Source organism: Acanthochromis polyacanthus, chromosome 2 (genome assembly GCF_021347895.1).
Source record: "Acanthochromis polyacanthus isolate Apoly-LR-REF ecotype Palm Island chromosome 2, KAUST_Apoly_ChrSc, whole genome shotgun sequence".
In the NCBI taxonomy this organism is placed as follows: domain Eukaryota; kingdom Metazoa; phylum Chordata; class Actinopteri; family Pomacentridae; genus Acanthochromis; species Acanthochromis polyacanthus.
Genome location: NC_067114.1, coordinates 40,440,372 through 40,466,532, shown reverse-complemented (window position 1 = coordinate 40,466,532; position 26,161 = coordinate 40,440,372). Strand labels below are relative to the sequence as shown.

The following is a 26,161-nucleotide window of genomic DNA, read 5'->3' as shown; positions in this document are numbered from 1 at the left end:
ATTTGCTGTAGTAGCCATGAAATCCAAAGGCTCAGGTTGAGAATTACAATCTTAACTAAACTAAATGAGGGAAATAACAAGGCAAGGCGTCTAAATTCGCTGCAGCTGCTTTTCCAAACCAAGGGTTTGTTGTCCAATAATAGGGCTAACCCCAGGCCTTAGGGTTAGGGCTATGGTTAACGAAGAAGCAATAAATCCAAGTGCCAGGCCTCCGGTAAGATGTAACAAATGCTGGTGGACTCAAGCTCACTATGTAGGAGTCGCCAGGTAAAACAAACAGCACCTTACAACAACAGACATCTCAATAGTTATCAGCTGTTTGGTAGCTGAGCCAGATCTGAAATTCCTGCACAGAGCCTGAATGAAAACAATCAAGTATTTATCTAAAAGTAGTGTTTTTCTAACGATAAGCAGAATATCTTCAGTTCTGCACAGTGGTGCACAATGTAGGAGGGCAGAATGGAGCTGTTCTCAGTTACATGGCGCTTTTCATGCTATAGTGCAGATATTTCGTATGCAAACAATTATGATGTTACTTTATAATTAAGAAAAGCTGTTGTTAGCAGATTCTTAGGTTCTGAGGGAAGTCGACCACAAATGGTTTCGTCATTCCTTTAAACAAATGACTGTCAACCACAAACTTCCAAAATCCTCTACTGACCACAAAGTCAAAATCAGCTTGAGTAAAAATGATTTCATTCTGTCCAGTACTAGTCAATAAGGGGAGTCTTTATTAAGCAGTTTTTTGAATGGTTGGGTGGTTGCAAAAAAAAAAAAAAACCTCAAGTTCAGTCAGTTGGTCACAGACAGATATTATCCCCTACATGAAGTGCAAAATGTGGGATGATTTCCGACATGACAAAAAGGTGACATGCAAGCTCAGCTCTAGAAAAGTTGCTAAAGAGACAGACAGGACTGGAAAAAAATCATGGATTTTTGCTTTGTCGGTCCACCAAACCACAAATGCAGCAGGCTTAAAAAAGCACTGCACAGAACACCTTTTTTCAGACTTCAGTGTTCTGCTTCTGCGTTGAAGAACAATCTGGAAGCACCTGATCATCATTCAGTGAGTGAAAAATTCTCTGACTTGCTTGAAATTACTTTACATTTATTGCAGTTGTCTCAGGCTGTGCTAAACCCAGGATGCAGTGACAGGGCCCGTTCAGTGTAGTGATGGGAGAACTGCTATGATGGAGCATTTGCACACAATGAGGCAAGCACGTCCACTAAAATGGACAATTTACAAAAAGAACCAAGCAGGGCTGCCTTATTGCACAAACACATTAGGGAACCTAGGTGTCAAGGGCAGGGACAGGAAGAAAGCTGTTAAAGTAGTAGGCCAAGCGGCAGAAAGATCATCGAGCTGGCTGTGGTTGAAGAGGGAAGAAGAAAGCTGGAAGCTATCAGCTGACACGTAGTGAGCAGACGTGCTCATTGCGGACCCACCACCTCGAGAGGGTTCCGGGAAATGAAGGGTCGAAACACTTGCAGACAGGTGGTTCCCGGCTGAAGATGTCAGCTGAGCCAGCAGCACTTGCTGTATAATACATCAATTAGGATGAAATTTTCAATGTGCAGGTTGCTATACAAATGTTGTCATAAAGGAAATTCTGAAAACAGTAACTACAGATTGTTTTGGTGCACTCTGGAAGCTGTTGTATTCTACATTGCTATGGAAATTAACCCTAACCTGGCTGAAGGGACCGATTAGGTGACTACTCCTGTAAATTTTCGTGATCCTTCATGCCTGCTGCGATTTCCTGCAGCCTTGGAGCTCAGAAACATGTATTGACGTTTCCCCCAAAATATATTTTGATCATTAAACTAATATCATATTTCGGCAACTAATCACCAAAGAGCTTTAGTTACCAACTACTGGCCTTAGCAAGTTGCAGAAACAGGCCCAAAGTTACCAAATCGTCCTGTTTGGGCAACTTTAGGGTTCCTTACCATCAGATGTAGATCTTCCTGGGTGGGTCCCGACACCTCGAAGCTCTCCCAGGTATCTGCTGAACGTCTGTACAGCAGCTTGGTCCCGGCGACGCTGTACTCTCCAGGAACGCTGATCTTCCAGTTCCCATTGATCACAAACTGGGATCGACCATTCTGCAGGGCTGCAGGAGGAAGTGGAATTATTGAATTTTTAAAAATGAGTCAAACATTTCCCATTGCAACAATAGTGGTAACAATTAACTCTCAATATCAGCGGGTCAAGTTGGGGTTGAGCTGAGGAAATGTGCCAGCTGACTATATAAGGCAGCTGTCTCTCCTCAGTGCAGGCCGGAGGGATTTTCCATGACATGAGATGGAAACAGGCACCTTCACCTGCCTCACCCCAGCGGTCAGATAAAGCCGTTACGAGCGACTCTTTCAAGACCACAGTGTGCCATTTCGTTGCCTGCTGTATTTTGGTCTCATAAACAAGAATGAAAATAGATGCCCTTGGTCCTTATGCTGCCTGGAAAACACAGAGTGGAGTCCAGAAACCAGATGGGACTGCTGAGCCCCTCCTGTCTCCGGGGAGAGGAAGTCCTAGAGAGTGTAGGAATTCATTTTACAGCGCCGGAACAAAGTGATGTCTCATCTATATGAAGCTGAACCTGATATGTGTGTGTGTGAGTGATGGGATGAATCTTACCGAGATAATTCTTGCTGTTATCGGTGACTCGAATGTGAGTGGCTCCAGCCGGTATCATGGCCACTTCGTTGTATCCAAACGGCCCTCCTGGCAAACAGAGTCAGTCAGTTAGAAGCTTTAATGTTCGGTTTCCTCAAATTTAACTGCTTCACATGATTAAAGGAAAAGGCAGTTTTTAACAAGCAGGGACAGATGGCTCTTAAAGACAAGTTATTTTCAGTATTAACGAAGCAGAGCATTAAAATAATCCACTTTCAGGTTAAACCTGCAGCCAGACGAGATGGAAGTCGGTGTTTATTTTACAGTGAAGCAACTCAGAGGTCAAAGACAATGAGAAGTTACAGACCAAATAAAGATTAAATTTGCTTTCATCTTATCAACCCTCACATCTTCTGGTAGTGGCTTTTTAATTCAACCCAAAATTAGAACAAAAACCTACAGTAAGGCAGCATTTTTCAGAATGGCCAAGTACGTACATAACATACAAGGGATTTGGCTTCGGCTGTTGGTGTCACTCTAAGAATAAAGAAAAAAAATAACAAAATAACTAGAGAAAAAAGTAATACATATTGATATTTACACATCTAGAAAAGAATAATTATATACAGTAGTGCAAAATGACGTGCTAAAGTGAGAATTGTGCAAAAAGCAAAAATATTGTACAGTTGCAGTACATCACAGGAAGTTAACTAAAAGTCAACAGTACTTTAACTGAGAATGACTCAGCTGTTTAGTAGGGTTATGGCAGTGGGCAAGAAGCTAATTTTCCTTTTGTTATTATGGCCTACATATCTAGAACAGCAGAACACCTGAAGGCAGCAGAGAAAGTTGATGTTTTTAAAGGTAAACTCAAGAAACTACCTTTTCAGTTAGACTTTTCATTGATTTGATTATTAATTTATTGCTTCTTTAATTTTATTTATTAATTTCTCTATGTATACTTTGATTTGATGGGTTTTATTTATTAATTACTTTTTTAGAATTAATTGAACTCATGAATTTCGACATTTATTCACTTATTTAGTCTTTAGTTATTACTTTGTTTTTAAAAATTATTTTCTTATTTTGTTTTTATGAATACAGCTATCTATCTATCTATCCATCTATCTATAACATGATGTTTGTGGATTGGGGGTCGTTTTGGTTGTTTTGTTACATTTTATTCTTTCATCTGTAAAGCGCTGTGTTGTATTTCATTGACTGACTGGTAGTGAACATGTCTGTGTTGTTAAGGGGAAACTGACATGTCACATTCAGCTAACTACTCACAGAGACTGTTTGCATCACCTCACTAACCTCCTGGAGGACCCCTGGTCAAAAATTTATTGCTTGGCCTCTGTTGACCCCAAACATGGACCTCACTGCCATTTTTTTTCAAACACCCAGAAAAACTCAAATTATTAGCTGATCAGTCGTTAGTTGTTTTTGAGTCTAAATCTATTTTCAAAGTTTCACTACCTTTGTTTTTAAGCTCTTATCTTGATTATTACAGCTACACATGTTGTATCTTGTTTTTTTTCTGATCAGACTCAGCTGTCCACATCTTTCATAATCTGACATGAACATACTTGCAGATTTTGTATATCAATCTTTAAAGTGATGTTAGTTTTTCATGTATTTCAAAATAAAATGCTGGCAGTAGAGATTTTTTTTTAAATAATTGTGCAGGTGAGCTTGTCAATAGCAGACCTATGATGATCGTGTGACTTAGAAATTGAAAAATATGTGTTTAGTGCCCAAAATATAATAGGCTATATATATATTTTTTTAAATTTATCAATGTGTTTCCATATTGTGGCCAAATCCAGAAGTAGCAAAAGTGTGCAGCACTTCCAAAAAGACAAATTTCTACATGGTAATATCAAAATAAATTGTATCATATGAATCCAATATGAACTAAGAACTCTATACTGACGTCAATGTAATGCAAATTTGTAGTTATTTAAATGAATAAAAACTGCCAAAATAACAAGAAGTCTGTGAAATACTCTAGTGTCTGGTGGTTTGCTTAGAATTACAGAATGTGCTAACTTGAAGAGCCCATATTATTCATATTTATAAGTTTAAAATTTTACTTTTAGGGACTATAAGACCCTGTTTACCTGCTTTAATGTTCACAATACACATTATATTTCTCATACTGTACTTTGTTGCCTCACTTTTTCTAATTTCTGTTTGAGATTCTCTGTTTTGTCTTTTTAAGACTCTCTTACTGAGAAGCCTCTTGATTGGTCGGCTGGCCCGATATAAGCGATGTAATGTTGGTTACGCACCCTTACCCCAGATATGGGAGTATATGGGTGTAGTTGTAGCAGAAGTTGCTCTATTCTTTGTGTGAGGGTGTGTCGTATGAGCTGCTCGTCAACGTTATGCTGAAGTAAACATGGAGGATTAAAGTCTATGTGGTTTGGCAGTCAGTGTGTCTTCTTTTAGAAGTTACTTTGCACAATCTGAACATCGCTAGTCATGGTGTCGGATGCGGTGGTTGCTATGGAGATCATGTAAACAGCATAGTAGCATCGGTGAAGAGATGTTTGTTGTGTCATGTGTTTTTTTTTCCTATACTGGTCCCAAAGGATGATTTACAGCTCTGTACACCCAGACAACAACATAATAAGAGTGCACAACTACAGAGCTGTATATATGTAAAACAAAGTTCCTGTTAAAAACATACATGTACATTCACGTGTACAAATTATGTACATATTGCACTTTGCATAAAACACATAAATAATACAAGAAGGACAAAAACCAACGATCTACATCACATCAATATTTTGAGCTGCTGTTTGTTGAACAGTGAGACAGAAGTAGAAACAAGAAAAGCACTCAGAGAATGCAGTTCTCCACCAAGGCTGTTCATTCCTCCATATGACATTGCCAAAAATGCAGCATATTTAGTTATTTATGATCATAAATCACATCAACAAAGAATGTGGCCATTTAATATACATGTATCCTCAAACAAAATGAGCTTGCGCTGAGCACAGGCGTGTGTTATGCATGTGTACGTTATGTAAGGATACCGAATCACATGACATAAACATGTAGCAGGTGGCAGGAATTGGTGGGACTCAGAAACATCCCCACAATTGAATCAATTGTTCCTTGCATCATTTTGACAGATAAGTTGCGATAAGTTAGCAGCAGTGGATTTGTAGTATCACAATCACATGATTGTCAGCAGGCTGCCGTAGCTGACGTAGTGTTCACTTGTTGTCATAGTTACAGTGACGCTGTGCAGCTATCTTGCAATGATACAGAAATCTTTAACAAACCCGTGGATCCAGACTATAAGCCACATCACTGCCAAAGTGTAATGAGGCAGTCTGACCTTCCCTGAAAATTTCATCCAAATTCATTAGTGCATTTTCGATGTAATGTTGCTAACAAACAGAAGGATTCACGTACGCCAATCATCACATAACTCCACCGCGTTCCTTGGTGAAGTAATAAATACGGAGTTATGAGTTCTGTAAAGCGTATAAAGACAATTTGACTGTAATTGGCGCTATATAAATAAAACTGAATTGAATTGAATTGAGTTGTTTATATTTGCAGGTGTTGTAACATCTACCTGAAGGCAGTCATTCATAGTTTAAAAAATGTCATGTGACAGGTCCTTTTGGGTATTTTCTGGATGCAACTGTAACAGCACAAGTTCCCAGATTACCAACTGAGCAGCACCACTGAAAATAATGTGATTTCTGAATATAAATCTATTTTTGCAGACCCCAAAAATGGAAATTACAAGCCTGTAAATGAGCCTAATGTGTCTGTGTTTTCATGTGAGGTGTGAGAGTCACTACTTAAAAGCAGCAAGCACTTTTAAATGCAAATTAAGCTGATTTATGGTTTTATATCTATATCTATCTATCTATATATGTGTGTATATATATATATATATATATATATATAACATATCTGACCTTTCAGGCTCTGAGTGACTGAACTTGTAGGTTGACCTTTTAAACTGTGTAAAGCCACAGCAGGCATAAATTGGCAGGTCTGCTCATTGACGTGCAAAATCAGCACAACATGGAGGACATGTTGAGTATTTGTGCAATAATAAATTACTTTAAAAACTTTTATGCATTAATGAAAGTTCTTTAAATGAAGTCCCTTACAGGCAGCTGCACATATCTAATCGTTTGCTGTGTTATTGTTATGGTTCAGTAGTCTAAGATGTTCAGTCTCCAGGCCTTGAATTTGTACTATGCACTTTATATTGAGGGTTAATCTTTGAATAGCTCACTAATGTTTTCTTTATCAGCAGTCAGTAGGCGATACGTAATCAGTAACTCACAAAGAATCTGGATTATAATCAGACAATGATGCTAGATTTTGTGGTTGTGGTTCGTATCACAATGCTGTTGACTGTCTGTCACCATAAAACAATCAGACTCTCTGCTGTCACCGATGTTTAACTGTGATAAATGCTTGGCAGTGTCGGTTTACGAGCACAAAGAGAGACAATTTATGAATGAGCTCAAACTGCCAACCATTAATTAACGCCGTGATATTTCACTTGTGAGCCAAAGCAGAGAGGGAGGGACGGCTCTATGGTTCCCTGCTGCTCTGCACTGAAAAGCAGTCACAGGATGAATTCCATTCATCACGGCTCTGAAGAACGAGTAGCTCTGGTTGCTCCTGCTTACCCGCCTCACAGAGAAACTATGCACAAGGTTCATGTAGCTCTATGAAGTTGTGACTGAAGAAACGTCAGAGTTACAGACGGACGGTGACGAGTTTGAGGCCTTCGGCGGCTTTCAGGCCTTGACCAGGAGCGCTTTTAACGCCGCCGCCCTCCGTCGGTTCTCCTTCGGTTTGGAAACGCAGCTGCAGGAGGAGAGAAAACCTCCCAAGGTTGCCGAGTCGCCCAAACAAAGCGACCATTATCAGCCTGTTTTCTTCTTTCTCAATCTGAGCCTTTATGGCCCGACGCTCCATCTGTCAGCTCTGCTCGGCCTACACACCGAGCTGTGAGAGGAAGCTAAACTGAGCTGAACTGAGGCTCGGCCAAGTCGCACGCCAGAGGTGTCGCGTACTTTCTGTTTGTGTGTACGAGCTGTGTTAAAATCTCACAAATCAGCGCTCAGCAGAGGGCAACACAGGATCTAGAATCAATTTCCTTTCCTTTCTACATCACTGCCCCAGTAGTTGACATTTTTCACCTCATCTGAGGATTATTTATCATGTTGACTTTAACAGCCTTTTCAGGTACATCCAAGAGAACTTTACAAAGTTAGAAACAGGATAACGATAGTTTTTGCATTATTTTTCATCATAGTCTCCTTTAAATTCCACGCACTTGGTCGAATGATGTTCAAGTTTCGCAGAAGACGGTCACATCTTGAGCCTCCAGATTGTCCTCAACAGCATGTATGACCTCATCATCACTCTGAAAGTGGCGACCACTCAAGTGAGATTTGAGTTTGGGAAACAGAGGTCAGATGGTGCACGTCTCGTGGTTCAATAAGCAACAGTTCAAAGTCACATTTAGCTGCCTGTACTACCTCATAACATACTGTCCTGGAGCAACAGCAAGCAGCTCAAAGATTTCCTCTTAATGCAAAGAAATGACGACAAACATTTGAGTTTGTATTGACAGTGATATCAGTTATGTTTATACTATACAGTTATGCCTCAAAATGGGAGATACAGACCTTGTTTCCAGAACTCTCTATCAGTCTGTTAAAGCTACAGAATTTACACAAAGATCACATTTATGCTGGTGTTCCTTCATTCAGAAATACCTACGATGGAGAGTCACAGTTTGCAATGCATTAAAACTGAGAAGTAAATCAGGTGACATATAATGGAATCTATTATATGATAGGTGAGAGTTGTGCAACGTTGAGAACGGTACATAAATGTTCTTAGGTCTGAGCAAGTGAGATCGTTGTTGCAACTTTTATGCTAAATTGACCAGCGAAGTAATTCAGACATGATGCAAACTCGTTAACATCTCATCAGATTAAAGTAGTGAGTGTCTGAAAGGGGCTTTAGAAAGCAACCCTGAGTACGTGGGAGAATAATACGCAAACGATTCTCAAATGTTTAAGCATAATGTGGAGGTTTCTGCATAGGAACAAACTACTTTCCCCTAATAATATTAATAAATTCATCTATCTTTGGTGTCAGCATCTTCATTCATGCTTGACTCATGATTTATTTAACAGCAGATGAGTAAATTTTCTCAGCTAAAAGTACATTTTCCGACGTGCACATGCAAACAGCAGCCAGTGGTAGTCCAATATGCAACTTAATGAAGTGTAATATCATTACCAAAACTTCCAGAGCACATGAAGCAGGAATTTTTGACAAGATTGTATAACAAGTGGTGAAAAAAATGTTAAATGAGTTAATAACTCTATGCAGAGTACCTTTAAATGTCTCAATGCATAAAAGGGTGGGAACTTTAATAATGTCAGTCAACAAATAGTGAAACATAACAGAAAGTTCTGGCTTTTTGACAAGCTGAAGTGTGCTGCCTGTGTGTGGAAAAAAGGAAAAACAAACAGAATATGAAGTATAACCCCTTATCCATCACAGCTCATGCTGAGCAGATCTTTGTTTTTGGTTGTATCTGCAATTTTGGAGACAGATGGCATGCAAAACAAGGATCCTAGGAACTACAATAATGAAACAGGTGAGAAGCTTTCAGGTCTGCCCATTTTTATAATGAGTGGAGTTACTCCAATCTTCATCAGAGCTACAGCAGAGGAAAATACTGTGTTGATTATTACATTTTTTTTCTATTTAGTGGGGTCGTAAATTATTGAAAAGTATTCCAATATTGTCACAAACCTGTGCAGAAGCATGTGTATAGATCTGGATTTTTGGATCTCTCTACTAGCTGAAGGCTGAATGTTGACTCTGGTTTCCTTCAGTGTACTCAAACTGAGGGTCACGAGCAGCGTGTTCGTGTTGATGAACCAGCTCATTGTTCAGTGTTTTTGGTAACTTTCCAGTTAGATAACAGCATATATGGACAATTCTGCAGACTGACTCAGACCCCACATTAGCCTCTGAGCTGAAGGTAGAAAACGCTTCGTTGGCATTGAGCCAGAATGGCCTGAAGAACTTTGTGTTCTTCCTCCTCCTTCCTGAAACCTTAACAGCTGTAATTTTGGGGCTGTTGTTAGCTGAAGTTCTTCCTGGAAGGCAGCCAAACCCCTTTTGTTTGGCAGAGCTGTTACCAGGGTTAATGTTCACTTTATCACTGAACAATCACCTTTTGAGTAAAGCTGAATGACTAATAACTCTTGGGTGGGAAACACAAAGAGGTCCTGGAATTATCCACAGATCACATTGGCCTGAAACTGCAGTAATTCATTCTTGGTGGAGACAGAGTGATGATCGGGTTTCCTACCTGCCTCCAGACCGTTGCTCTGGTACACACTCTTGTGGTGCAGGCAGGTGGTGTTGTGTCCTCCACAAACCATGCAGGCGTCTTCCTGCTGCTTCGAGCCCAAGATGGAGTCACAGCCGGGCTTCTGTAGGACACAAACAAACACAAATGTTTCAGGGAAGAACATCTGGTTGGATGTCTGTTTGTTTCTCTGTTGAGAAGATTCTAACCTTTCTATTTGTTTTGTCTTATAGCAAACTGCTTTAAGATTTAACAGCTGAGTTTGACAACCTGGAATTAAAATTACAGTTATCCACAGTGGCATAATGTCTAGTCAAAACGACAGCTAGAGGAATCTGTAATTCAGTTTGGACTAGTCAGAATAACAGCTGGAATAGGCTGCTAAAGGGAAGCTTTCCATTGGATGTTGGTCCAGTAAAGCTTTGGAACAGTGTCAACAGAAGAAATAGTAGCTGCTGTGGTGGACAAAACTGCTGTAAAATGCTCTAAAATATAAATAACTCATCAGAAAACAGTTTGTGGGGAACAAAAGCCTCATTTATTAGAAGCAGAGGTGGGTAGAGTAGCCAAAAACTGTACTCGAGTAAGAGTAGCGTTACTTCAAAATAATATCACTCAAGTAGAAGTAAAAAGCAGTCATCCATAAAATGCTCAAGTAAGAGTAAAAAAGTATTTGGTGAAAAGACTACTCAAGTACTGAGTAACTGTTTGATTGTAATGTCTGACTTATTGTTTTAGAAGTGATGTGATCAGACAGACAAAAATCTAAAATAATGTGCAAATTCTGGTATTTCCAAATAATAAATTTAAAAAAAAAAAGCAAATAAACAACATCTGTACAAAATGACAAGGCACAAAAAACACAAACTTCCAAAGCTCAGTTTTTCACAACATAAAGCTTTGAAACAAATATCTGTAGTAAGGTAACAGTTGGTATGCTTGAACAGGGCAAACTACTTCCAGTGACAATGCTCATAGACTGTATGTGCATGCTGTAAAAATCACAAGACATAAGCTGACAAATGGGACTTTTTCATTCTCTGTGTTGAGAACTTAATATAGTTCATGGTATCAAAATATTTCAGAAAGATTTAACTGTGTTTGGTATTACTTGGCTGCTCTGGAGTTGTTGAGAGAAGGATGCTTCAAAAACTGCTGAACGTAATAGACAACATTTGGCATGAACTCGTCATCAGACTGTTTTCAGTTGGGGGCTTCTTCAGTTCTGCAATAGTAAGAACTTTCATGGAAAGTCGTTTCTGTTATTTAAATGGAGCATTGTCCAGGTTTTTTGACTCTCAGAGGGAGCTTCTTCCACAGCATTGGGGCTAAAATATCAGTCTGACCACCTGGGATGTGGGACTTTTAATAATTACTGATTTCCTGATCTGAGAGGTCAAAGTGCAGAATCTGAGGTTAAAAGTTCAAAGATGTAAACAGGAGCCAGAACATGGAGTGATTTAAAAGTAATGTACATTTATCTATCTTTATGTCTTATCTGGCATCCTGACATTACTTACAGCTTGTTGTATTCACATACTTATGTTCATACCACTCCTTATGACAGACTCACTACATCTTGGATTTTTTTTTAAATCTTGCATACTTGCATACACTGTTTACACTTTTAATTCTACTAATATTGGATGTACTCATTTAGACATTTTACATTGAACTACACTTTGGCAACATCTTTACCAAAAGAAGCTGCTGATCAGCATGTCATTGTCTATATATTTTTACTCAATCCAATGACAAATCAGGTGCATCTAACCTAATTTACTCCTCTTTTATTTCATAAACAATGTAATACACAGAGGTTCTGACAGCACTGTACAGTAACAGTTTTGCATTTAGTAAAGCAACAATGAAACACAGACTTTGAAAGGCTTTATTGTCACATACAGCGACAAAAAAGTTGCAAATCTGTGCAGCGAGATCAAATTTCTCGAAAACGCCCGTTTTTTTCATTCCATGTCTGCTACGTGCGTAGAGTTTTTGCCGCTATGCCGCCACAGTTCGTATGTGGTCATGTGACTGCAGGGTGATGTCTGGTGAAATGGAGTCACGTGATTATTGTTGCTTCATCTGATTGGTGAAAAACAGTCATGTGGTAGATCCACTGGGGGCATCTCTCTGGCAAAATAAAGCATATGTAATGCTGTAAATAAAAAAGTAACAAGTCGAGTGTAGCCCAGTGTAACGGAGTAAGAGTAGCATTTCTTCTTCACAAATCTACTCAAGTAAAATTTAAAAGTATAGAGAAAAATTATTCTCACAAGTACATTGTTTTCAAAAAGTTACTCAAGGAAATGTAACTCATTACTATTCACCTCTTGTGGTCGATACTTAGCAGAACGTCGCTGCTCTGACATGGCCATAAAACGGCTGTCATATGCAGTTATGGTTAAAAACGTTAGAAAAGACTTGCTGTAACTTCTGAGATAACTACAAAATATCTGCAATGTCCCCAAGTCACAGCTTTAACTCAAGATATATCTACATACACAGGATACTTACATCTCGTTGAACAATTCAAACCTAATTTAAGAAATCTAAAAGGACAATGTAGATATGTTGAACTGGGAGGAAGTAAAGGTATCCTGAACTAAGATATGTAAACTGCAAACTGCAGACATGTAAAATTAGATTTAAAGCTAGTCATATTTTACCTGCAGATATACAAATCAATTTGCAAAATCTGCTGTTACATTGTATGTATCTGTAATTAGAAATCCAATACACATGAATGGGAAAAGTGGCATAATTTGTCCAGGAAGAATGACAATGTGTGAAATGTTTTTGTTTTGATTAGTAAGAATTAAATGATTGATATCTGAACAATATCCAGTCTAGTTATTAAATGTTAAAATCAACCAGAGTCTAACATGAAGTCTTTAAGGGGGGAAAATTGTCATCTTTCAAAAATGTCCCTATTGTCCAGGTCTAATACACAACCTTTATATTTATCTCTCTATGAGCTCACCTAAATAAAAATTTGACAACGTGCACATGCAAACAGCAGCCAAATCTCTGTTGTAATTAGTGTAAAATCATACTAATAACATCCAGTACACATAGAGTCTGGATTTTTGTGAAGATTTTTGACTGAACACAATTTGTGTACTTTTCAGAATTTTGAACATGTCAAATGCAGTTTTTTTGTAGGTCCATTTATTGAAGTAGATTACCTTAAATGTTTTAATGCATATGTAGAGGGGCTCGTAAATGATAAATTTGTCAGTGTAGTAAAAATGTCTGCAGATTTTCAACCTCAAATCGAGTCCATTTTAATAATGATTGTTAGTCCTGGACCTATACTTACTTTTGCTTTTTTTTAAAAAAACTGCTGGACAAACATTTTTGTTAGCCAGTATGAACTTTAAGAATTACTTCATCTGAGTTATCTGAGTTAAAGCAGGCCAGAAGAAGGGGCCAACCAAAAACAAAGAGCAAAACTAATTCAGTATTCAGGGAATACACTAGTTTATGACTTTAAAAGTTCAGTAGATGCAGTGTGAGACAGTCTGCAACAACATCCTGCATTAAACTGTGTTTTTATTATGTTTCTGAGATGTTCTTTTCACACAGTCCAGATGGTAAGTGTTTGGACCGTTTTTTTTGGTTTGTTTTTCCAGCTCTGTACATCAAAATGTGCAATTTAAAATCAAACAATAAAATCTCAGCTTTAATTTGAGTTTACTCAACATACTGACAGGTAACTTTAGTTCAATCAACAGCTCTCTGAAGCAGCCAGAACATCGTCACAGTGCTCAAATGCCGTCACTACGAAGGTTTCAAAAACACAAAGACATGTCCACATAGAGACTCGACTTTGGTCCCAGAAAATGAGCCCGGATTTTCTCCCCACAACATGAGAAATCATGTTGAAACTCAAGTTTCTCTCCTCTTATTTGCTTCTCTCTGTCATTTGCCTCCTCTTTCAAACATTTACTTTGGAGAAAAGCAGCCTCTCGGGGCCTCAAGTGGGCAGAATGGGCAGAGGAGTGTCTGTAAATGTTAAAATGCCAAAGTAAAGAGCACTGAGGTCGATCCGGACGGTTTATGGTGTGTGGAGAATCTGGTTGCTGATAGATTACGTACAGTGGTCGCTTTCTTCTCCGGTCTTCTGCAGAACAAACCACTCAAAGGGGACGTTCCCAGGCAGGAGAGCAGCAATCTAGGGACCCTGTAATCAGCCCCCTAAGCCCCTTAAAAACACAAAACACTCCAAGCATCTGTGTGAGCACAACAGGAAATGAATCCTCTGTGACAAGGTAGCAGAGTGCACGAGGGCCCCACTGAGGGAGCGACCGAGTCCTGCAAAACACCAGGAACACTGCAGCAACATCAGCTGTGTTGATGCAACTCTGAGGGTGAAGAAATAAACTTAGTGCTACTGATTCTCTCAGCCTGCACCACACAGAATGAGTTGATCAGTTTAAGGTGTTTTCGAGCTGCTGCTACTGAAACATGGAGTTACCTGATCAGTTTTAACAACGATTATGACTTTGGTCTGTCTGTCCACCACTTTGGTCCAGACTGACATCTACAAATCTGAATGGATCACAATAATGATTTGAACCAATGATCTTAGTCTCCAGCGGTGGAATCCTAAATAATCCTTTGACTTTTCCTCTAGCTTCAACATGAGGTCAAAACATCTTGACGACTAATAGTTGGGAAACAATGAGATTTGCTTCAGATATTACATTACATTTTACTGTTTAAAACACATCAGAATCAGTTTTATTGGAGAGTAGGTTTTCAAATGTGATGGATTTCGCTTGGTGCTTTGATGCATTACAGGAAACACTAACAGCTAGAAAAATTAAAGAAAAGATTAGTTTAAAAGCACTTAAAGTGCTACAAGTAAACAAAAAAACAGCAATTGTAGCAAATCCAAAATATTCAAAGTTATAAAAGTAACAGAAAGGTTACATAGTATATTGAGTGAAATATTTAAAATGTGCAAAATGCTAATAATAATAATACTATCTAAGAAACCAGTGTCCGTGTAGGTGTTGGGAGGAAAGAGGCAGTATCACTGGGAATGTTGAGGCCAGCTACTGTTGGGAAAAACATGACATCCCCTTCACCCTCAGCTGTACACAAAGCAATAAAAACAGTTCAGAGACTGTGCCTGTAGAAATCAAAAGCCATATGTGGTTTAAATTTGCCCAACATCTCCTTCAGAGTAGTCTGTTGGTGCAGCGACGCACTGCTCCAACTGCTACTGTAACGCTTGTAATGCTCCCGGGAAGTCCCAGTACGTAAAAAAATGATCAGTCATGAGAACTGAATCCCTTAAACTTTGTCAAAACAACGCTTCAAATTGACTTTTATTTTTGGGAAGACAAAGAAGCCGCAGGGTGTCTAGTTCAGGTGATCTGGCCAGTTGGAGAGTGACAGTTGAGGCGTTGTGGCATAATCACTGCATTGAGAGCACTTTGAGGCACTTACGTGGCATCGCACCACAGTTCAAGTCGTTTGCGTTGAATGTTCTCCCTCAGACACTTCAGGATGTTACAGCAGAACTCTGCCCTGAGGGATGAGTTTCTGATGTACAATCATGTGAAAGCTGAAGAAAACAATGAGCATTCTCCTGCTGTTTCTGAACTGACACACTGTCCAGTTTTGGAGTCTGTAGCTGCAGACCCTCCTCTGATCGTCAGTGATGATCCTTCAGGTTGGAGGTTAGATACTGACACTGAATGTGATGTTTGTTCTCTGCTCCAGTTTGAGCTCCATGGAGACATTCGAAATGTGCACCAACCACTGGTCACAAAAACAGGTGTAACACAGGTCCTGAACCCTTCTGTTAGCAGATGTACTTTACTGAGAAAAGCTCCATGCACCTGCACCACAAACAGTCCCAGAACTTTTCGATTGCACCACATACTTAGTGTTTAATGGTAATTATAAAAAAGCAAACTAATGGGCTAAACTATGATGGTCAGCCTGGTGAATATTATTTCTGCTGAACATAAAAACATCAGTGTGCTTGACGTGTTGACTATTGCACACAATCTGCTCCAAAACCTTTTATACCTGTGCTGCTGCTGCTGAGAAAAATTTTACCTCCACCGCTGGGATAGCTACAGGAGAGGTAATGTACAGAAAGCACGTCATTCAAACACTATTTTTAAATATTTATCTGAAGTTGGAAAGCCGTCCCATCTCTAGAGAACATCTCATCTTTTCCAGTTTCTCCCTCCACAGGTTGCTGCCATCTGGGAGTCTCTATATTCCCACACTGAGGATTCATTAAGATGGACCAGCTGACAGATTCATGCCTCCAGCTCATCCTTTTTGCATATAAGCCATCTGCACCAGGTTACAAAATCTGGCAGGTTTGTGATCAGCCAGAAGAACATCATCGCATGGCAGCAGCAGTAACGTCATTTTTGGCGAATAAAGGCAACTAAAGTGAACATAAGTTCTACTTTACAGTCAGTGTGAGCCTGCTGGCATGTTGACATTAGCATTTAATTCAAATACAGCCTCACAGAACCATTAACTTGGCTGGAGACGTTTAGTCTGGTTTCTATTTGATACCAATGAACTGAATAAAAAACCAAAACCACATTAAGGTCTTGGACTGTTGGTTGGACATTTTTCCTGCTATCTGACAATTAAGTAGATCAATTAAGTAGATTTTCATAGATGACTGACTTGACTGCGAAAACTCTCCAATGAAAAATGAGGACATTTTGTATTGCTAATAAAAAACACTCCAAATTCAGCTGTAAATGTCCACATGTACACACACACACACACACGTGTCCAAACCATCCATGTGTTCTGCAGTCTGGACTCAGTTTGTGACCTGCACTCGTCCACACCAGCTGCAGGCTGCATCTGCTTCCTGTTTCTGCGTTGCTCTGACCTCGGCCTGCCCGAGTCCACGGCCCATAAATCCACTTATTTACACAACACGCCAAACGAGAGCATGTACACACACACTCACATATAGACATATGTAAACACAGACGTGCATTAATCCTTGTGTAAAAACCGCGTCGTCCCCTCGTGTGTCAGACGTCTCTACTGACCAACTGAGGGACACATGTTCATTTCTGAGCGTCTCCATGTGTGAGGGTGAAAGGGGTGAACGTGGACGTGGAGCTGAGCGCCGAGCAGAGCTGTAATGCTAACTGAAGGCTGCAGTCCACACTGATGAGTGCACTCTGGCCCTAATGCACAGCATGGAGCTCACTTCTCCAGAGAGCTGCAGTCAGACTGGTCAACATCACTTAAACCTCAACAGAGTGGGAGCGAAGAGGAGACAGTCAGAGAGAGAAACTCTGGAGTCAGTCCAGCTTCATTTTCAAATCTGTGTCACATCACTGGAGCAAACTGTAATGGATTATCAAGGACCTCTCCGCTTCCAGAAGTACAGATTCAGTTTGTTTAGACTCCTGTCATCACCCCTCAAACAACCTGAGCTGCAACCAGCCAATCAGTTTGCGACACTTTGCTTTATTACAGCTAACATCTACTGGCTCTACTACTATGGATGAAAACAACCAGACTGGACTGTTTTTTCACTGCATCTTATTTTGCATCAGTTACAATACTGCACTGCTTTTACATCTGTAAATGTAATCTACTGCCACCTGTAAATATATATCTGTTTGTGCACCAGTCAGGCAGTACTATTGCACCATCTGTTGCACCGCATTGCTTGTTTCTGACTGTTTTTTATTTTTTTTGTTTACTTCAACCGTTATTTTCTGCTACCTTGGTCTGAGACAAACAGCATTTCAATCTTGTCAATGTCCTGTACATGTGGCAGAATTGACAATAAAGTTGACTTTGACTTTAATCCACCATGGTCCAGTGGTTGATAATTTCACAGAGTGGTGTAGGCAATCGTATCTGGGTATAAATATGTCCAAAACTAAAGATTTTAGGAGAAACCCTCCTATTTCCATTCCTGGTTAGGCTGTTGAAGTCGTCCAACAGTAGGAAAGGTTCACCAGTTCTTCTACTTTAACCATAAACTTAGAAGGTTCGGTGTCCACATCTCTTTTATTAAATGTTTTATTCTTGTTTTACTGAGTCTGACTGACGTTTCCTCTTTATCTGTTGGTTTGGGTGACGCATCCCGAAGACCAGGAACCTGTTGGAGTGGATTGTGAAAGTGTGTAGTAAAACCACAGAGTCTGACCTCAGAAATCTGTCTGTGCTGTACACAGACAGAGCCATAAAAAAAGGTCCAACCTGTTCAGTGATCACAGGCTGGTCCCATCTGGTTGCAGATTCAGTCTGTTTAGCTGCAGGACCAGCATCCTGAAAAACTCATCTGTCCCTGCTGCCATGTTTTGTCTGTTGTGTGGTTCAGAGTGTGCTGTAGTTTTTCTGTTTGTTCACTGCTAACTGTTGGGTAAACTGCAACGATAATAAAGAGTAACCTTTACTTTTGCTCCATATATGAGTGTCTGACAGTTGTAGCATTTCAAAAGATAAAAATGGATGCAAAACTCTCATGATGTAATAATTATCATCAAAATATTTGTAGAAAATCCACCTTTCTTTCTGTTTGCACATCTGACCAATTAGTCAGTTCCAAAGAAGGAGAAGCACAACAACTGTGACAGGAACTTTTACAGTTCAAGTTCCCATTTTAGTGAAACTGGAGTTACGTCTGTAGACCTGACGCATAAATCCAGATTATCCTGTAAGTGTTATGGCTCTTAAAGCCTCTTTGTACATGGCAATCCTAGATAAAGTTGCCGTTGATGTATTCTTAGTCAGCTAAAGGATGTGTTCATACTAGGGTTGTTTAATTGTTGTTTAATTGTAATTTCAAGCAGCAGTGCATAGTGGTGTACTGGCAGATTAGTGCATGGAGAAAGATGCAGATCACTGCTTTACTTTGCAATGAATGATCAAGTCATGATTTTTAATGAGATTAATAACAAATTCAGTGGTCTTAATATTAACCTGTGGTACTGCTGAACAATCCAGGAGACTTTATCTGTAGAATAGTGAGCTTATTTCAAACACAACCTAAAGTTAGTTTTTACATAGTTTTGTTTGGAACATATAAATTTGTTGTTCTACAAAATCCCTTTTAATTTCAAAAAAAGAAAAGACAAAAGACAAAATGCTGTCTAGACATCAGCAGTCATGAACACTGACTAAATAAATTAGTTTAAAACTGTCAAGATTTTTGATTTAAACACGAAACCGCGAGACCAAAGAATAAGCAAACGCAGACTTTTCCCATTGGACGGTCATTTTGTTAATCTCTTTAGAGATGACAACTTCAAAGCCAACATCAAGTTATTTTAGGGTTAATAACTGCATTAACCAGTTTGATATATTTAATAAACTGTATGAAAATGATCACATTAGTCCTTTCAAAGCTGCATTAATGGACAGTGTTATGAATTAAATAGACAAATGTGCATTAAGAACAAACATCAGTCAACTAAGTAGCTCAACAGAACTTCATTTCACCTCACTGTTTGGATTCTATGGAAAACTTACAGTCCACTCTCATTTTCCAGAGGCACCATCCAGATGTTTCTTATTTATAGCTATGATTAACATGGGGCCGAACATGAATGACTGCAGCCTAAACTTAAAGGTTATTTTAAGATAAGCTAAACTGAACAGCACATGAATGAATACAGATTGTACTGAAAACACATATTTATAGCGTTGTTGTCACTCACCAGACAGCGTCCGTTGACACAAACTGCTCCCGGCTCCTTGCTGCAGGACGTTCCGTCGAGCACTCGGCCAAAGTTGTAGTAGAAGTTGTGACCCAGAGCCAGGCAGCTGAGTTCACAGGGGTTAGAGCCTGGCAGGGAAGAGCTCCGGTCAGTGGCTCATTACTTTATTATGGGAAAACAGGCAAAGAAACAGGAGGGAGGTGACGGAGAAACACAAACAGGCAGCACATGGACAGAGCAGAGAGGAGAGGAGGGAAAGAACTAACAGATGTTGGAGAGGAAAGTCAGATCACAGGTGGGATTAAAGCCACAGCAGGCCGCAGAGTGGACAGGAGTTCACAACATGGCCGCTAAAACCCTGAACATGGAGTTACACATGTGGTCTGAGAAGCATTAACTTTCCAGACTCAATGCATCTACAAGCTGGCAGACTGTGCGTGAGAGTTTTGGGTGTAAGTGTGGCATTAAATCCACCAAGTTTCATACTTCTTTGTAGAAATTTTAAATATTTACTGAGATTCCTGCTCTTAACCAAAACATTTGTTTTGTTCCTGTCACATTTTTACTCACTGTGGGCTCATTTTCACTGCAATATAAAGTTCTGCACCTAAATAGAAACAGAGCAACCACGACTACAAGCAGAGAGAACTCAAACATGTCTTTTGTGTAGAATAATAAAGTTAACATTTAAATTTCTGTGATTATTTAGTTAACCAAAATTGAAAAAAAAAACCCAGAATCAACATGTACAACAGGTGACAAGCAGCGAGAAATGATCTGTGTCACTGACCTCCATGAAACATCGTCCATCTGAAGGAGTTTCCAGCCACCAACGGTCTGTCATTGAAGGCAGCACACTGCATCTCCCTGAAGTCCTCCGAGCCGGACGGACACTCCTGCATGCAACAAATACATACACATAAATATAAATTTACTAGAGGAGTAACCTACATTTAAACACCTTTATCAAACCCAAACGAATAGCGTTAAAAGGGCCAACGTTTCATTGATTTTGATGTCCATAAATCTGACAGATGCTTGTCTCTACTGTGATGAATAGGGTGAATAGTTACTGTTTCATCAAGTCAGGATTTGTGCTCATTCACGAGAAGATCAGAGCTCACAAACGGCCTCATGAACACACACTGAAACCTGCTTCAACACGCTGCAACGAATTAGTGTTTTTTGCCTGTAATTAATATGGACACACACAAACACACACCCACACACACATTTCAGTACGACAACAGCTCTGACAGCAGCGTGAGCGTTTTAAATCCTAAGTTTAGTTGAGTTCAGTGAAGACGCAGGTTAATATGCCAGTGAATTTCCAGTTCACACCCCGAAAGTCTGTGTCTGCTCCACCTGAACACGCCTTTATGACCAACTTATAGAGCAAACATCAGCCTTTGTCCTAAACAGTTTTCATTGAAAGTCAGTTTTTATATAATGAGACAAGCTTTGTGCTGAACTGACCTTGGTGTTGCAGATCTTGTATTGTCTGGGATCTCCTGTACATGGTCCACCTACGGGGTTCCTGCAACACAGAAAATAAGAGATTTATAGGACTGAGTGAGGTAAACACAACCGAAAAGGAAATGTCTAATGTGCAGGCTGCTGCTACATCTCAAAATTATTGAATATATTTTATTTATCATTTTAAATTCTATATTATTTTCACTAAAATTATACTTTACATTTTTGATTATTCAGCAGCAGCTGCATAGTTGCATCAAATGTTTATGCTGCTCTGGGAAAAAAAAGCACCTGCAGAATCAATAAATGTAAGCATATTTGATCTTTAATCATAAGACAAGTGATTCACTGCCGTTTTCTTGAATAAAACAGAATGTGACCGAAACTTATTTATAAATTAATCTGCTACTTAAAAATGAACCCATGAAAATCCAAAACCCTGAAGTTTATTTTAGAATACTTATAGAAAATATACAAATGATCAAATCCCCCTATTTGTATAAATACGTTATAAATACGTTCATTTTTCACTATTTCATGGAAATAACATTAATTTTTAAAAAGCACTGATGTATGAGTTAAAATGTAAGTACTTGAATACAATTACTATGCATTTAATGTAGTGATTTGGTGCATTATAGTCAAACACTGACAAGTAGAGATTTTTTTTAAACGATAAAAAGATGTAAAGAAAGAGACAGTGTCCCATACAGTCTATTTACAACAGACTGTAAAAGAACAAATAAGAAGTCAGTGTTAAAAGTAAAATTAACAGCAAATGGAGTAAATCCAGGGAATTATAAGGAATGAAAGTAATATAAATATTTACCATGTACAGGAGCATCAGCATTCAGTTGAATTTGTATACTATGGAGACCATGGAAGATGTGTTTTGCAGGGTTTTCTGGTGTTTTCATCTTTATTAGAGAGACAGCAGAGGAACGACCTCCTGCATGGAGGTGAACTGAAGACTGACTGTTTGAAGGGATCTGATCTCATCACTTAGCCATAAGTTCTCCCCATTTCTAGAAATGTATTTAGACTCTTCACCTGTACTGCTCTGTTACCTGGTGATGCAGGTTCGTGTCCGGACTGAAGCTCCACTCCCACAGCTGCGTGAACAAACCGACCAGCCGCCCCACGTCGCCCACTCGTTCCTGAAGTGGAGCTGCCGTCGTGCTCGAATCGGACGCTCTGATGAAGCCTCACCAGAAGGACCCCACGCAGAAACCCAAGAGGTCTGAAGCATCCAAACAGAGAGAGAGAGAGAGAGGATTAATTTAATGCCAAACAACACAAGTTCATTGGAAAGTGAGATGAAAAAGGTAGAACTGTAAATCTGCTGACTGAGACACCTGTTAGTGCAGATTAACATACATCAAATATTGTATTAGAATTAAATATTATAATGGAGCCCAGTGTCTTCTTAGTGGAACATTCTTAATTGCAGCTGTTAGATGGTGTCATCCCAGATTATCTTCTGACAGGCAGACGCTGTAGGAGGAAGATATGTCAGGACTCTCTGCTCCGGTCAAGATCAGATATTGTCTATTCTGACATGACTAAGCAGACTAGTTGTCTCCATATTGGTCTTTAATCTCAATCTGACCTTCTGTCAACGACAATATATACCCAAAGATCAGAGAGAATCCTCAGAACTGATGCTTGCATGTCCTGCTGCTCTATCTGTGTCACTTCTCCTGATATCAGTAAACCTTTACTCACAACCTAAATCATCTGTGCCTCCAGTCCATCTCTCTGTCTCTGCCTCCTCATACTCTCTTGACCTCGCTGAACTTGAAAAAAACATAATTCTAGTTCTCAAATTGTTTGTGTTCCTTGGACAAAACCTCCACTGCAGAGTCGTGCACAGCTGAGACAGTAAACAGTAAAACCTGCAGGAAAGCAGGATTTTTTTTCCCATATTCACTCTGCACTGATATTCTGCATGTTTCAAAGCTGTCAGGTAGAAACTGGTGACTGTCAGCAGCTCCAATCTGTGTGTGAATAGCAGAGAAACAGAGGAAGCAAAGAATGATGGAATATCACTGGTGCAAAGGAAAATACAGCGCTGGAGGGAGTTTTTAGTGACTCCTCACAAATCCCACTTTATTTACAGCCAAGAATCAAACAGGCAGATCAGGCTATTCAAAGAGGACGTGGAATAAAAAACAAGCGACAACCTTGTGGGCCTGGTGGATCAGGATCAGCAGAAACAAACAATAAAAGTGATTAGAGAAATCTCAAACACATTCCAGAGTTTGTGCCCTGGAGGAGACTGAAACTGGCAGCGTTCCACCGGTTCCTCATACAGGAGCAGCACTTCACACACTTTAACTCTTCACACACACCCAACAGCTGCTTCGGCCGACCGACTGTCAGGAGGGAGTGAAGTCAAAGTCATCTGGAGGATCCGTGGAGCAACACAGGAGTCGAGGCTCCGGCCAGATGTGGAGAAGAGAACTTAACCTCGTAACAGCAGTGAGCCTTCATATTATACATCTAAACTGTGTCCAAACCCATAAAACAGAAGAAAATAAACAGTTTCCAACTCTCAACCACGGCCTGAAGTTTCAAATTTACCAAATATCAGGATATATGTTGGAGCTCCATTATGATGCATTTAAAATGTCTCCATTTTGAAAAAGCACCATGTCCACTTTCATCATTAATACACAAATATATGCAGAACTATGACTCGCTGCAAAATCAGATCGTTTCCTGTGAAGCACGACAAGAAGTTTCTGTTGATTTTTTTCTTGCCACATTTATCTCACCGTCACCAAACTCAGCATATTCAGCTTATTGAGGTCCTGCACTGAATTTGGACACACTTAAGCAACATAATGGGTTACTTTTTGGGTGAATTTATTATTAAAGTTGTCCATTTCCATCATCAGACAACAGATAAAATGTTAAGAGAACATGACACTTGCAATGAGCATTTTAGGTAAAATAAATCCTTTTAAAAAATGAGTAGTTTAATTAGTTAATTTATGAGGAGTCTATTTTTCCCATCTCATTACAAAAATACAGTTTTTGTAATGAGATGATTTTTACAGAATTATCTTTTTTATTTATCCTATTTTATTTGGTCTGTCTGTGTTTTTTATCGACCCTCAGTTTCAACTCTAACATTAAAGAAATTGATGTTACTCTTTTAGTTAGTTTTCTGTCACATACTTGTCTAAATTACTGCACTGCAAAAAATGAGTGGACTGGAGGCTTCTTTTTGCACATCCATCCATCCATCCTCTATACACCGCTTTATCCTCACTAGGGTCGCGGAGGGTGCTGGAGCCTATCCCAGCTGACTCAGGCGAAGGCAGGGGACACCCTGGACAGGTCACCAGTCTGTCACAGGGCTACATATACAGACAAACAATCACACTCACATTCACACCTACGGACAATTTAGAGTCACCAATTAACCTCAGAATATTTTTGGACTGTGGGAGGAAGCTGGAGTGCCCGGAGAAAACTCACGCATGCACAGGGAGAACATGCAAACTCCATGCAGAAAGATCCCAGTCCCACCCCGGGATTTGAACCAGGGATCTTCTTGCCGCAAGGCAATAGTGCTAACCACTATGCCACTGTGCAGCCATTCAGGGGACTTTTTATTTGCAATATACCTAAATGTGTATGAGGCATTTAGGGAACATCTGTAACTTGTAGCTCTATTGATGCATGTGTCACATTTATGGAACATCTGTAAATCGTGGTGTCTACTGATGCATATGAGGCATTTATTTATAGCCATGGCCATAAGTTTGGACACAAGTACCATGACGCTTGTGAATCTTAGAAAATACCACAAAATTGTCACTTACAATATACTTATGTTCTGTAATAGACATCAAAACAGACATAAGTCATGCTGTGTCCAAACTTATGGCCATGGCTGTATATTGTAAGTGACAATTTTGTGGTATTTTCTAAGATTCACAAGCGTCATGGTACTTGTGTTCAAACTTATGGCCATGGCTGTAAGTTCTGTAAATTGTAGCATCTACTGTTGTACATGAGGCATTTATGGAACATCTGTAACTTGTAGCGTCTACTGATGCATATGAGGCATTTAGGGGAATTCTGTAAATTGCAGTTAAAACTCAATTCTGGATCATAAATATGTCTACAAAACCATAGGTTACACATTTTAAGAATAAAATGTCATAATTTACACGCCACTACAGTTAAAGTTGATTACAGGAGCAGTACTATTTAAATATAGCACATTACTGGAAAATTACATTCACAGTATTTTCTAGGCAACCTCATATTCTACTGAGCACTATAATTATACAGTAGCTAACATTTTAAGATATTATGGTATTTATGATAGCAACACTGTAAAAATATATGAAAATGCTGCATGGTGACCACAGCTGTTAATATTTTACTGTAATGTTGTTAGGAGCTCTTTGTTTATCAGCAATGAATTCCTGTCAATGTTGTGGCTCACTAGTCAGTGGAAAATTACTGGTGTGTATGGGAACAACATAGAAATACTTTAAATGTATTATTCACAGAGAAAAACTTGAGTTTTGTGCAGTTAGGTGAATTCAAATGAAACCTGTAAGTACCCAGGTGCAACCAGTGTGATGTGAAGCAAGTCTGGAGCCCTGCAGAGCCTTCAAACTGCCTGAGCTCAATGTTAAATAGATTTAAAAGACTTTTGTTAAATGGGAAGCTGCCATAGCTTGTTTGTGTTATCTGTGCAGCTACATGTTCTTGATTCTAGACTTCATAAATTTCTGTGATGAAACTTTAACAACATACAAAACCTCAAATCAAGTCAGCTGCAGGTTCAACTGCTCTGACTTATTTTTTCTTTTATGTAGTTACAGCAAGTAGAAGAAAACACACACACACACACACACACACACACTCTCCATCATTTTCCGTGGCAGGGTCACCTGAGGTTGCCCTCATTAGCGTTACCGCTGCTCAAATTAGCGTTGATAACAGTTGGAGGTGGGAGGG

At 39.4% G+C, this 26,161-nt stretch overlaps 1 protein-coding gene across 1 annotated transcript in view; it reads right to left on the bottom strand.

Moving 5' to 3' along the window:
- Window positions 1-26,161, bottom strand: part of adamtsl5 (ADAMTS like 5) — a 68,182-nt gene that overhangs the window by 17,260 nt on the left and 24,761 nt on the right. Inside the window, exons 3-9 of the mRNA XM_022194834.2 lie at window positions 22,243-22,415; window positions 21,176-21,236; window positions 20,490-20,595; window positions 19,700-19,827; window positions 10,014-10,137; window positions 2,639-2,725; window positions 1,951-2,114 (exon numbers count right to left, since the gene is read on the bottom strand). Of these exons, the coding sequence (XP_022050526.1) occupies window positions 1,951-2,114; window positions 2,639-2,725; window positions 10,014-10,137; window positions 19,700-19,827; window positions 20,490-20,595; window positions 21,176-21,236; window positions 22,243-22,415 (843 nt within the window). The remainder of the gene's footprint in view (window positions 1-1,950; window positions 2,115-2,638; window positions 2,726-10,013; window positions 10,138-19,699; window positions 19,828-20,489; window positions 20,596-21,175; window positions 21,237-22,242; window positions 22,416-26,161) is intronic.